This window comes from Penaeus chinensis, chromosome 37, assembly GCF_019202785.1.
Source record: "Penaeus chinensis breed Huanghai No. 1 chromosome 37, ASM1920278v2, whole genome shotgun sequence".
In the NCBI taxonomy this organism is placed as follows: domain Eukaryota; kingdom Metazoa; phylum Arthropoda; class Malacostraca; order Decapoda; family Penaeidae; genus Penaeus; species Penaeus chinensis.
This window is the reverse complement of record NC_061855.1, coordinates 16,218,543-16,233,510: the sequence shown is the minus strand read 5'-3', so window position 1 is coordinate 16,233,510 and position 14,968 is coordinate 16,218,543. Positions and strand designations below refer to the sequence as shown.

Sequence of the window (14,968 nt, the reverse complement as noted above, 5' to 3'; positions counted from 1 at the left end):
CTCTTTCCACATCTGTTCGGGCCGAGTAAAAAAGAAAGAAAGAAAAGGAAAAAAATGGTCTCCCCTTTTTGCCATGAACCGACCACGTTTTAGCGGCGGGCTTTTTAGCGTTCGCAGATTGGATCGGCGGCCGGGACGGCTAATTAAATTATGTGGTAGATTATAGCGCTTCACGCGATGGGTTAGCGCTCGCCGGCTGTTTCCATCGGGCTGGGAAATAGGAAAATAGGCTCCCTATGAGCTGTAATTGGCTCTCATATTGAATTTCCATTCTCTATCTCTCATTACGCTCCTCGGCGAGGAGCGAGGAAACTCGCTTTTCGTCAGACGAGGAGTGATCAGTTTCTCAAGCCACTTTGCGTTGCAGGCGAGGCGACGATGGTGACGCTGCGCAAGGAGAGCAGCCGGCAGCTGGGCCTGAAGCTGGGCGGCCGCCGCACGGAGCCGGGCATCTTCGTGATGGAGGTCCTGGACGGGTCCGTGGCCGCGCAGGACGGCCGCCTGCATCCGCACGACCGCATCCTGGCCATCAACGGCGTCGACGTCCGCTACGCGCGCCTCGACCACGCCTCGCGCCTCATCCAGCAGACGCGGCACCACGTGAGCCTCGTGGTGAGCCGCGGCGCCGCCACTAGCGCCGTGGACTCGCCGGCGCCGCCGCCCGAGTACCAGCACCTGTTCCGGCGCCCCGACCCGGCGCTGCCCGTCCACCACTGGCGCACCAAGTCGGCGCCGGACCGCCTCGTGCCGCGCCTCGACTACCACCACAAGGACATCAACAAGAGCCTGGGCGACGTCACCGACAGCCTGGAGGACGTCGTCGGCAGCGCGGACGACGTGGGTCTGTCAGCGTCTTGCGAGTCGCTGGACGAGCGCGGGTCGTCGGCGCCGCACAGGGACGGCTCGCTGCGCCACTCGAACGGCTCGCTCAGCTCGCCGGGGGAGCCGTTCAGCGGCTCGCTGGGCTCGCTGAACGGCGTCGGGCCGCTCTACCGCAGCAACGGCTCGCTCGGCGACTCGCTCGGCTCGCCGCTCAACCAGAGCTCGGGCTCGCTGTCGTCTGCGCTGCGGGCGGACGCGGGCGGCGCCAGGCACGACGTGGTGGACCCGCCCGCGCTGCCCCCGCGCCACCGCCACGCGCTGGCCCGCGCGCGCTCCAGCGACCCCCTGGACGGCCTGGAGGGCACGGACGGCTCGCGCGAGACGCTGCTCGAGCAGCCCAGCCTCGACGCGTCGCTGCAGAGCGGCGGCTCGGCGGTGTCGGTCGGACCCGCTGGCGACGCTACCGACGGTTCCTGCGGCAGCCGCATGCGCGGACGTCGCTCCAGGGATTCCAGCGACATAGCGGACCTCGTGCACGGCTTTCGGCGCTCGCTGCGCATTGAGAGCGCGCAGCTGCACCAGAAGACGGTCACCATATCCAAGGTGAGTAACTGGGATGGCTGAAGGACAGGATTCAGGGTCCAGTCCACGTCAAGCGAATCCTACGACGACTTTGACCTGTGATGCTTGATATGAATATATATTAATATAAATAATGCGACACACACGAATACACATACACACGCACACGCACACGCACACCCACACCCACACACCCCACCCCCCCACCTCCACCCCCACCCCCACCCCCCACCCCCACCTCCACCCCCACCTCCACCCCCACCCCCCCCACCTCCACCCCCACCCCCACCCCCATCTCCACCCCCACCCCCCACACCCACACCCACACCCACCCCCACACACACACCCACACACACCCACACACACCCACCCACACCCACACCCACACCCACACACACACACACACACACACACACACACACACACACACACACACACACACACACACACACACACACACACACAGCCATTGTAATCCACGTAACAAACTCCGCTGACCCCCAGGGCGCGAATGAGAGCCTGGGCATGCGCATCGGAGGGGGCGTGTCCAGCAACGAGGGAGACACGCCCATCTACATCGCCAACATCAACCCTCAGGGACCCGTGGGAAAGTCCAAGCAGGTGAAGGTAAGGATCTGATTTAGACACGTGTTTGATTGGGACGCTGTCGCTCCCTCTCGGTTTTCAGACGGTCTCTCTCGCTTTCCCTCTCGCTTCCCCTCTCGTTCTCTCTCGCTTTCCCTCTCGTTCTCTCTCGCTTTCCCTCTCGTTCTCTCTCGCTTTCCCTCTCGTTCTCTCTCGCTTCCCCTCTCGTTCTCTCTCGCTTTCCCTCTCGCTTCCCTTCTCGTTCTCTCTCGTTTTCCCTCACGTTCTCCCTCCGTTCCATTCCGACCTCTTTCGTTTCTCGCGCTTTTTCTCGGCTCTCGCTCTTTTTTCTCTTGCTTCCTCTCGCTCTCTGCTCTCTCTCTCTCGATCTTTCGCTGTTGTCTCTCACTCTCCCGCTTTTCCCTCTCAGTTCCTTCTTGCTTCTTCCTCTCACTTTCTTTTGGTTCTTTCTCGTTTTCCCTCTCGGTCTCTTTCGGTTGTCTCTCGTGCTCCCTCTCGTGCTCCCTCTCGTGCTCCCTCTCGGGGTCCTCTTGCTCTCTCCCACTCTCGGCTTTCGGTTTCGCTGTATGTGGTTCTTGTTGGATGGGTGTGCGTATGCGTGTGCGTGTGCGTGTGTATGTGTATGTGTACAGGTGTGCGTGCGCGCGCGCGCGCGCGCGCGTGTGTGTGTGTGTGTGTGTGTGTGTGTGTGTGTGTGTGTGTGTGTGTGTGTGTGTGTGTGTGTGTGTGTGTGTGTGTGTGTGTGTGTGCGTGTGTGTGTGTGTGCGCGTGTGTGTGTGTGTGTGTGTGTGTGTGTGTGTGTGTGTGTGTGTGTGTGTGTGTGTGTGTGTGTGTGTGTGTGTGTGTGTGCGCGCGCGCGCGTGCGTGCGTGTGACAGAAATAGAAATAAAGAGACTCCTTAAGCCTCTCTCTCCGCTTTCTCACTCACCATTCTCCTTTTTCCATCTTTCCAGAAGGGCGACGTGTTGCTGTCGGTGAACGGGCAGTCGCTGCTGGGGCTGACCCACGGGCAGGCCGTGGCGCTCCTGAAGGCCACGGCGGAGCTGGCGGGCGTGACCCTGTCGCTGCTGGAGGGCCCCGAGACGTCCCTGGGCACCGCCAACTTCGTGCCGTCGTGGCTGTACTGGCAGAAGCTGCCCCGCTCGCTGCACATCTCCAAGAGCGTGGTGCTGCACCGCGCGCCGGGCGCCTCGCTGGGCTTCAGCATCGTGGGCGGCTCCGACCCGCAGCGGGGGCCGGAGCCCATCCACGTGCTGTTCGTGGTGCAGTCGTCGCCGGCGGCGGTGGACGGCAAGCTGCGCTGCGGCGACCGCCTGCTCTCGGTGGACGGCCACACGCTCGAGATGGTGCGCCACTCGGCCGCCGTCAGCCTCCTCAAGCAGGCGGGCCAGAGGGTCCACCTCGAGGTCGTGTCGTGGCTCGGCACGGAGCTCTGAGGGCGCCCGTCGCCGCCCGTCCCTCTGCGGCGCCTCGTCGTGCCTTGTGCGAGGGCGGTCTCGAAGCTCAAACGGGAGTCATGGCCTAATTTCACACCAGGAATTTATATTCATCACAAAATGCCGCATAAAATAGCTGCCTCGAGGCTTAATAATGTCACATTAAACGCATATTAAATATGTAATTCAGAATAGCTCCCCCTGGTATCACTCCGACGTTTGAAGCTGACAGGTGACTGCTGCAGCGCCCTCGAGAACCGTGAGCCGCAGCTGCGAGTGGCGTCCGCGCCAATTGCCAGATGCTCTGCGATCGAGAGATGAGGGTGGTTAGGTTCTCGAGTGGCTCTTCGTGTTAATGGCCGCGCAAGGCTGAGCGAGCGAGGCTGCAACACATGCACGGGCACGCTTGCACACTGGCAACGCAAGCAGAGGCCGGGCCGCCACAGGAAGCGTAAAGAGGTGGGAAAGGGGGGCAGGGGAGGGCTTGGTCTGCCGGCCCTCTCCCGCCGCGCCCCGCCATATCGCCCTCCGTCCGCCGGCCGGTTTCGCGTCTCCTCGGCAGACCATCGTCGTCTCCAGCAAGGAGGACAATGTCGGTCCTTCACCTACCAGTAGCTGTGATTTCGATTGGGTTCCTCTCCGCGAAGAACTAGTCTCTCGTCTTAGGGGTCATTCATGGTGGTGGGAGTAGTAGTCCTAAGTTCTGTTGCACCTCAGCAATCTCTCCTGCGATCTGTCCGTGTAAATAGTCGCAGTCCTAGATGTCGACTTGAAAAGCCTCCTCGACTTAAAGAAGAAAAAAGGAAAGAGGGCAAGGAAAATCGCCCATACTGGCGCTCCCTCGGTTTACATTACATGTAAACGACAATTTCTTTGTCTTTTTTTTCAGCTGTTGAGTTTATTCTTTTTAGGTTTAGTTGAACATGAGCTGAGAGTTGTGTGTTTTACTTCCTTGATAATATTATGACTTGTAGTTGCTCTGCTTGACAGAAGGAATTCATTGACCTTACTTTGTGCTTTTATTTGGCAGCTGTTAGATCTTGAGGGTGACCTCAAAAGGCTCTGCATAGATGCTCACATGTTTAAAGATGGGGGAAAAGAAAGCAAAAAAATATATATATTGTATTTTGTAATCATCTTAGGCCTAGCATCAAAGTGCCAGTTTTATATTTATAAAGGTTTGGCCAAGCATTGTTCCTAACACGTAAAGCCGACGTACACGTGGCCGTCCAACCGAATGCAGAGGAGAGCACACACGCCCTCCGTCGGGTCGAGGTCCTGCTGGTCCTGCCCTCGAGGAGTGACTAGTGTGGGTTCGTCCAAGTGCCTTGTACCTCTCTTTAGATGTTATGAGATCTGTTATTGATTAGAAATTAGGTGAAAATACGAAAAATAAGAAAAAAAAAAAAAATGCTGGCTGATTCGTTCCTACTTTGTATTTTTTCATTGATAAAATTTTTCAGTGGTTTTGCCTCTTTGATTTGGATTTTTTCCGTCTGATTTTGGACGTTTTTCTCTTCTGTAGGCATTGCGAAATCCCGAGATGGCTTTTCGTGAATTTTACCTTTCTGGTTTTAAATTTGCATATTTAATGATAACCGACAGTTAAAAGTCAGCCGGTTGCAATTTACAGTACTTTTTACAGATTAAAATATTCACCACGGTACAAATTATTTATGGTCTGGAGTTGAAATTAATTCCCTGGATGATTTTGATATGGGGGTTATAATTGTTTCCACAATAATTATATTTTCTATGAAATGTTTCAAAAAGCGAAGTGCTCAAAGGGATTTATCGTGTGCCTAATCTGTTATAATCATGGCAGAATCCTTGTTACTTGTCGAAAGAATAGCGCCTATTATTCGTGTTAGAATGTTATTTCAACACCCTTTTTATATGGTTAGCAAAACTAGGCTTCATCGTTTACGGTGCGAAAGCTGTTAACACTCTGGTCTCGGATCATGTGCTGAAGCGTTTCGGACGAGGGGTCTGCACGGAGCAGCTCTTTCGGACGCTTCTGTTTCGAACTCTGACAAGTGATTATGGTAAATCGCGCTATGCAAATGTTCCTAAGGTATGAAAAGAAGTACGAGATGCTAGTATTGTAACGATGAAGTTTAGTCGGGCTGTCCATACTGTGTACCAACTTGTTGCATAACCAACTGTCACAGTAGTTTTTAAAACATCGGCTTTGTTAAGATTAGTTGATAAAAGTAAAGACATGAAAATGTGTTGAAAGTAATAAAAAAAAAACGTAATACCTTCTCCACAACCAGCCTGCTCTTGACCTCTTGCGTGTGGCTGTTAGCTCTTTGTGTTTCCGTAAATGGAAGAAAATAGTCTAATCAGGCCACACCCTCAGGTTGAAGAGTCCCTCTGACTGGCCAATCAGTCAGGGCGGGAAGGACTTGGCGGGGTCATTCTGGTAACCTGTAGAATTGTGAAATACTTGACTAGAGGTGAGAATAAAGATTCTTAACCACAACCTTGTTTCTTCTCTATTATCAAACCTTCATGCATTTAAGGGCTGAACGCCTAATACAAAAAATGCTTACTGCGTAACAGGAACATGCGAGAGATATAGAAGAAAATAAACAAATTAAGTAAATAAAGACGTAAAACGGACAAACACAGGTAAGAGCAAAACAAGCAATTAGGAAAGGCCAACGGCAACGGCATAGAACTACAGATAAATAAAAGCAGATCATGAAAGAGATGAACGATTTTGCTCAATCCGTTGATGAAACGTAATATGTTTCATCATAAATTATATAATATATATATACATTCATACATACATATATGTATATGTATATGTGTATATATATGTATATATATATATGTATGAATATATATATATGTATATATATATATATGTATATATATATATATATATATATATATAATGTGCATGTGCATGTGCATGTGCATGTGCATGTGCATGTGCATGTGCATGTGCATGTGCATGTGCATGTGCATGTGCATGTGCATGTGCATGTGCATGTGCATGTGCATGTGCATGTGCGTGTGCGTGTGCGTGTGCGTGTGCGTGTGCGTGTGCGTGTGCGTGTGCGTGTGCGTGTGCGCGTGCGCGTGCGTGTGCGTGTGCTATATAGTCTGTTCACTCAGGTCTGATAGCTGGGTGAACAAAGCTTGATTGCGAGTCACTTCAGTTACCAGGCATAAATGAGTAACCGCTTGCCGATAGAGGCCTGCGACCGGCAATGCTGCTTTAATTAGATGACGTTACAGCAATGTTAATATTATAATAGCAATGGTAGTGGTTATGATAAAAACAAAGCAATACTCATAAGTGATTATGATAATGATAATTGTAACAATAATAATGATAATTATAGCAATGATGATAATGAGTAGAATAATGATTATAATGATAATGGTAACACTATTACAACTATCATTAAATATTATTATTCATATTATTTCGTATCTTTATAATTATGCTTTCATATTTTGATTAATACCACTGCTGCTGCTGACTGCAATAATAGTAATATTAACATTATAATCATTACCATGCTCTCCAAGATCATAATCTTGATGGCCATTATTATCATATTTTTTTTCTGCTATAGTCTTTATTTTTTCCTTTTATTATTATGATGTTCCCTTGAGTGTGTGCGTGTCCAGAAGTGTTCTTAGACCAATTCTTCGAAAATACGTTTGCTAAATATTTTGTTAATTTAAACTTTCCTCTATAATATAAGCATCGATAAACTCGTATCAATGCACACTACCTCATGACTGTAGTGCTTTAACGTGAATATATCGATGTTCATGTTATAGATGAAAGTTTAAATTAACAAAACTTTTACTGAACGTATTGAGTATGCAGCTGCTCTGAGAACGATTATACCTTTATTTATGCTGTGATTACTACTACTACTACTACTACTACTACTACTACTACTACTACTACTACTACTACTACTACTACTACTACTACTACTACTACTACTACTACTACTACTACTACTACTACTACTACCACTGCCACTGCCTCTACCACTGCTATTGTTATTACTAGTAGTTGTAGATGCTTTGTTTGCGCTGTCGTTACTTTCCTTTCTTTTTAGAGCGGGAGGCCTGGCACGTCTCTGGATCAGACGTTCCTGTTTCCCGCCATTAGTTGTGTTGCCACTGCTGAATTTTCGATTATTTTTCTCAACCTTAAACGATACGATATTTGAGGTGGTACAACTTTTTTTTCTGGAATAATCCTTACTTGATTTTGTATATTCCAAGATTTAGTAATCAGTGGAAACCGAATAGCTCTGATTATAATAAACTTAAGAGCCGAACATGCATGCGATGCACTTTTGCCAGATGTGAGCAGAAGAAATGCCGCGTGCGCCATTTATTTACTCTGCAATATGTAAAACGAAACCGAACACAATTTATAAAGGTACATGAGAATACAAATACTAATTCAGTAAAGAATTTAAAAAAAATAGTTATCAAAAAATTACAGAACCAGTTTGTACCAATTGGCACATTGCATTTTCAGATCATAGAACACCTTGAGAACACCTTGTCCGTGTCAAACGTCACCCATCACTTTTTATAGTTAACTTTGTTTCATAATCATTTTACGTTTGTTGTGGGAATTTTTACCTTCTTAGCTATGGAAATTGTTCTATGTCTAAAGTCTATACATTTAAGTTGAGGAATTTACATAAACAAAGATATATTAGTAAAATTCAGAAGAACTGTAAATTTACGACCTTCAAACGTTTCCAGGCTCCAGTTATCAGAGTCAAGTGAACAGACTATAGTGCACACGCATACACACACGGCCATGCATACTTACAGACAGACAAACGGACACAGGCATACGTGCAGTGTAAGTTTATCAGTACTAAAAACTCAACAAGAAAGATGTTTATCAACTGGACAAAGGAATAAACCTACTGACCAAGATATGAATAAAAAGATAATGAAACCAGTTACGAAGAGTCAAGAAATGGAACTGACTGGAAGAAGAAGAGAAAGAGCGAGAGAAAAAAATGTAAAAAAATATTTCAGGTAAAGTAAGCAAACATGGTTTAACCCACACAATGTATCGTGTATACATATATAGCTTGATAGATAGATAGACTGATAGAGAGATGGACAGGTAGAAAGAGATAGAGTGATACTAGGAACACGTGCAGCTCGGTCTATAACAGGCTATCCGATTCGTTTTAATCAGTGTTAAAAAATATATATACCCAAAGTTAAAAAAAAAAAAAAAAAAAAAAAAATCCCAGCGAAAAGAGATAAACCTCACATATGATTACTTACAATGAAACTAGAAAAAAAAGAAATGCAACTACAAGAGACAAAAAAAACAAAACAAAAAAAAAAACGTACCTACATTTTGTAAAAATGAAAATATAATTAGAGGGTTTATAAAAGAAGCAAAACAAGAAGTGAAAGAGGAGGAGGAATAATAAAAAAAAGAAAAAAATGTAGTGTGTGGAAATATATCCCAGCAAAGTAATCAGAGCTGAGTGAATCTAGACAAAATTATTGCTGAAGGGGAGAAAAAAATAAACGGGAAGAGGGCGAGGGGAGAGAGAGAGGCAGAGAGAGGGATGGAGGCGAGAAGATAAAGGGGAAAGAAGGAAGAGGAAAAAAAAAGAAAGAGAGAAAGACAGGAGGGAGAAGATAGCATCAAAGAAAGTTGTGGAATGCGCTAGGAATGACGGACTAGAGGAATGACGAGTTTAATTTGCAGGAGGAGGAGGATGGAAACGGCGCCGAGCTGGTTATTTATTCAGATATTTATTTTAAGAGAAGGGTATAGTATTGTGGTCTATGGGCAGGGATATATGCGGTGCATATACCAAGGTGCGTGCGTTTATATATAGATGCAGAGAGAGAGAGAGAGAGAGAGAGAGAGAGAGAGAGAGAGAGAGAGAGAGAGAGAGAGAGAGATAAAGATAGAGAGAGAGAGAGAGATAAAGATAGAGAGAGAGAGAGAGATAAAGAGAGAGAGAGAGAGAGATAAAGAGAGAGAGAGAGAGAGAGAGATAAAGAGAGAGAGAGAGAGAGAGATAAAGAGAGAGAGAGAGAGAGAGAGAGATAAAGAGAGAGAGAGAGAGAGAGAGAGAGAGAGATAAAGAGAGAGAGAGAGAGAGAGAGAGAGATAAAGAGAGAGAGAGAGAGAGATAAAGAGAGAGAGAGAGAGAGAGAGAGAGAGAGAGAGAGAGAGAGAGAGAGAGAGAGAGAGAGAGAGAGAGAGAGAGAGAGAGAGAGAGAGAGAGATAAAGAGAGAGAGAGAGAGAAAGAGAGAGATAAAGAGAGATAAAGAGAGAGAGAGATAAGGAGAGATAAAGAGAGATAAAGAGAGAGAGAGATAAAGAGAGATAAAGAGAGATAAAGAGAGAGAGAGATAAAGAGAGATAAAGAGAGAGAGAGATAAAGAGAGATAAAGAGAGAGAGAGATAAAGAGAGATAAAGAGAGAGAGAGATAAAGAGAGATAATAAAGAGAGAGAGAGATAAAGAGAGATAAAGAGAGAGAGAGATAAAGAGAGATAAAGAGAGAGAGAGATAAAGAGAGATAGAGAGATAAAGAGAGAGAGAGGGGGGGGGGGGAAGGAAAAGGAAAAGGAAAAGGAAAAGGAAAAGGAAAAGAGAGAGAGAGAGAGAGAGAGAGAGAAATATGCATACACAACATCGGCAACGGTAGAGGAACAGGAATATCCTACACAATTTACTTAGTTTATCTGGGTGCATATAACAGGTAATCCAATCCGCAGCGAGATTGTGAACCTGTCAAATGGCTGCTGCAACACAACGACAATGATAACGCGACATAGATTATAATTTCCATAACAATTTCAAACACAAGTGGTCTGAGATAATCGTATACAAGTCCTCAGATATATACGGCCATTGCATGCAAAGTTGCACGCCACGAAACTCCACGAAACTGAGATTTTATGCACAAAGTCTGCCCATAACAAATGCACCAACTATGCTTGTGCGTGAAACCCACTACACACTATGATGTAGAGGCACGATTTACATGTATGATATGAATATTATCCCCATAAACTCTTCCACACAGGTAGTGGGAAACATACAATTGTGTCCCTCTTTGTTATTACACACGCAGCGCTGTATTTATGGCAAACGGGTTTTCCATTAATACACAAAGCACTGTCCCGTTTTCATTCACTGATGCTTGAAGGGGGGGATGATCTGGGCAAATTCAGGGCTTCGTAGTGCAAATTCACTGCCTCGGAACTTTACTTTGTAGTTTTTGTGGATGGGAGAATGATTTATGAACGAAGTGGTTTCTTAAAATGCATAATGTTCTCACTGTTAGCACAGCACTATCGTTTACGGCTATTTATATAGCGTTAAAGATGGACGATAGACAGGGATGTCACAGAACGGGGTAGATGGAAAAAAGTAAAAGGAGAAAAAGGAAAAATAATAATAAGAAGGAAGGACATGAAAGAAATCAGAAAAAAATAAAACAAGCCTATATAAAGTAACTGTCTCTTCTGCTTCCAATCCCACCGCGTCGATTCCCACGGCGCGGGCGCGTTATGGCGAAGCGAAACAGAACTTCCGGTGTAGCTTTTCCGGGAGAGGAGACTCGGGTGAAAGATGATGACGTGATGGTGATGGCAATGGTGGTGGTGGTGAGGCTAACAACAAGCTTAATCATTACCATTCTCCCGTTACAACAACAGGTATTTATACTATTGTTAATCATATATATATATATATATATATATATATATACTCACATAAAAGAGAGAATGGAAAGGGGGGGGGGGGGGGCTGGCTGGCTCCGCTTGAATATCGCGCCCGTATTTGAGCTCCTCCTCCAAGCGGCGGCTTCCATTCCTTCAAAGGCTCTCTCCGGAGTCCCTCTCAAGTCCGAGTGTAAGTGTAGAGCGAAGCTTACTCGCCCGAGGGTGTCGGGGGGAAAATAGCATCGGCTTTACTGCAGCGGAGGAGGGGGGGGAGGGGAGGAGGAGGAGGAGGAGGAAGGGGGAGCGAGGGAGAAAATAGATGAAAAACAAAAAACAAAAATGACGAGAAGAGGAGGAAAGGGGAGGGATATGAATGAAGGTTTAGAATAAAAATAAGAAAACTTTATGTTTAAAATTCAGCAGTTAGTCTGACGTACTGACGTACTTACACATATACACATATGCATATATATTATATATATAAATCACACACACACACACACACACACACACACACACACACACACACACACACACACACACACACACACTCACACACACACACACACACACACACACTCACACAAAGAAAGAAAGAAACATACAAACACGAATAAATAAAAGATTTAGAAAAAAAAAAAAAAATCCTACCGAAAAATGCAACTGTCGCCAAAACGGAATTTAACATCAAATGCGCGCCGTCGGGAGGTGACGTTGATCTTCAGAGGGAATAGCAGGTCGCTGATCAAAAGCGAGAAGATTGACGCCGAATCAAGGCTGGATGCATTGCTTTGGCTGGGGGGGGGGGGGGCAAGTAAGGGGAAGGGGAGGGGGATGGGGGGGCAGAAGAGGAGGGGATGAGGGGTAAAGATAAGGGGGAGGGGAGGAGGACGGGAGGGGTAGATGTGGGGAGGAGGGGAAGGGATTCAGGGAAGGGGAGGAAAATGGTGGGGGAAGGGGGTAAGGAAGAAGGGATGGGGAATGGGGGGGGGGAAGAAGGGGTTGGGTTGAATACTTTCTCGTACTCATTTTCTCTTTCTCTCGCTCTCTCTCTCTTTCACTCTTTCACTCTTTCACACTCTCTCCTTTCTTTTCATTCATTCTTTCTCTCCTCTCCGCCCCCCCCCTTTTTCTCTCTTACACTCTCTTCTTCTATTTGTCTTTGTCTATCTGCCTGTCTGTCTGTTTCTGTAAGCACGAGTATATCTGTCTCTCGTTCATAATCCTCTTAGTAATTTACTTCATAACATCTCTCATTTAATAATAATAATTATTACTAAGTGTCCAGGCATTATAAGAAACCATCTTATTTTCATTATGTCTGTTTCTACTGTTTATTATCTTCTGTTTTCCTTCTTGATTCTTATTCGTCCATCTCCTCAATGTTCGTAAAAATGGCATCGTTTTTGCAGGAGGGTAATGTATTGTGCAAAAGGCCGTCTAAACCGATGTGTATTTATTAAACGGAGTATAATGCAAGAAACATGTGGACAACAATTACACACACGCAAAGTGAAATACGGTATAAAAGCAAAGAGGAAAATTGAAATAGATACAGATAAAAGATAAAAATGATAATACTAAAAATCAAAGTAAAATAGAAAAAAAGGGTATTAAAATATAAAAGCAAAATAAGTACAGATAAAAATTATCATAAAGAAATAAACATGAAAATCGAAACAAAAATATAAATGCAAATGAATATTGTTACTGAATTTAGATTGAAGTCGAGATCAAAACTAAAACGGAAATTAAAAAAAATAATTGTAATGCAAGTAGAAACAAAGATTGAAAATAAAAATAATGATAAACATGGAGCTAAAACCATGAAAATGAAAGTGAATAAGATAAAGACATAAAAAAGAAAGAGAAAATTAACATGAAAAGAAAGATAAATATACAGTAGAGAAATAGAAAATGGAAATATAAATAAAATGGTGAAACGAAATGAAATTAAATATAATAATACAAAACGAAACAGAAACAAACTCATATCAACATTAGAAATTAAAACTAGAACTAGAACAAAAATCTAAATCAATATTAAATCATCACTATTATTCTAAAAACCCTTTTAGAAACCACAAAATAAATAAATAAATAAATAAATAAACGAACAGATCTTATAAACCAGCATTTCCAAAACACGCCTTACTGAATAGCTTCATAACAGTCAGCGGCCGACCTTACTGACACCAACGTGGCCCACAGCTCTGGACCGCCACACTCCTGACAGCTAAATTCGTCAATCGCCACGGCCTCCTTCGCTAAAAAGGTCCCTTGACTTTTTGCCTCTCGCAATACCAGTTCATCTAGCCACGCCACGGACAATGGTGACGTCACGACCATAAACAATCTTGTTACATTCACTAAAAATCAGCGATGAGATGACACGACTCTCGTATTTTGTCTCACATGCATTTACCTATTTATTTACCTCTCCAATAGTCTATCTATCAGTTTCTTTAGCTATCTATCCTATCTCTATCTTTTCTCAATGCCTCCCTCCCTCCCTACCTACCTACATGCTTACCTGCCTACCTAAGCATCTAACTCTATCTCTATCACCTCCCGGCCATATCTAGATGTTTTTCCCTTATTTCTCTTTGGGATACATTCTGAAAGTGATCACAGGAGGCAGACGCTCCTGTTACTATGGTAACACTTATCCCTTAGTGCCATGGTGACAGGGCGCTCGTGTCATGGTTACCAAAAAAATGAAAATCCTAAACCAGATAGAACTGTCTACATCTGTCAGATTTAGTGTGTCATTATAACAATGAAATTCCTAAATCACATTGGAAACATTGCTTAATCTATCTCTATATTTATCTATCTGTTAATAAATGTCTATACTAGAATTTGTATCTATATTTGTGTATGTACCTGTATATATATGTGTGCGTGTGTGTGCGTGTGTGTGTGTGTGTGTGTGTGTGTGTGTGTGTGTGTGTGTGTGTGTGTGTGTGTGTGTGTGTGTGTGTGTGTGTGTGTGTGTGTGTGTGTGTGTGTGCGTGTGTGTGTGTGTACACACACGCACACACACACACATATGTATACATATATCCGTTATAAAGTTCAAGGGGGAAAGAGCGAAAAGCGAAAAGTAAAACATTGCTCCTGTCACAGGTACAATATTTCATCTGTTCAATTACCTGTTTTTATTAGCAGTGTAAAAAGACATGTTTAACTGAAAAGCTTTTGTAGACGCGGAAATGAAATTAATTAAACTAGTGATTATGCATTCCTTTTACATAACATTTGTTTGAACCTGTCTCAACTTGACTATTTTTTCCGCTACTAAATGTAGGACACACACACACAAATTCTATACAGACATATATATATATACACACACACATATATATATATAGATAGATAGCTATGTATATATACATATATATATATAGATAGATAGATAGATTGATTGAAATATAGATGTGTGTGTGTGCACGCGCGCGCGCGCACACACACACACACACACACACACACACACACACACACACACACACACACACACACATATATATACATATAAAGTAAGATCTCACATTGGCACGTAAATGGTAGTAGTGAAAGGAGGTCGCCCAACGCGGAAGTCATGACATGAAATTTCAGAGAGCAAATGAAAATCCTTTAATCAATGATAATGCAAGGGAGACGTTTAGCGGCAGTTCGTTTCCAAGCACCGCAGTTCAATCACCTTTACTTATCTTGCACCGTGTTCCTTGTAAACGCTTTCCCTTGTGCTATTCGCGCCTCTCCTCTTCCCTTTTTGCGTTTTGCTTTATTCATACCATCACTAG

At 44.7% G+C, this 14,968-nt stretch overlaps 1 protein-coding gene across 1 annotated transcript; it reads left to right on the top strand.

The window, feature by feature from the left end:
* Positions 1–364: 364 nt before the first annotated feature.
* Positions 365–5,931, top strand: LOC125045537 (ligand of Numb protein X 2-like; the record flags this gene model as incomplete). Its single annotated transcript, XM_047642855.1, is given in 3 exon segments — positions 365–1,425; positions 1,909–2,031; positions 2,964–5,931. Coding segments are annotated over 3 exon segments (1,667 nt in total), but the record flags the coding sequence as incomplete, so codon positions are not given.
* Between the last annotated feature and the right edge of the window lie 9,037 nt (positions 5,932–14,968).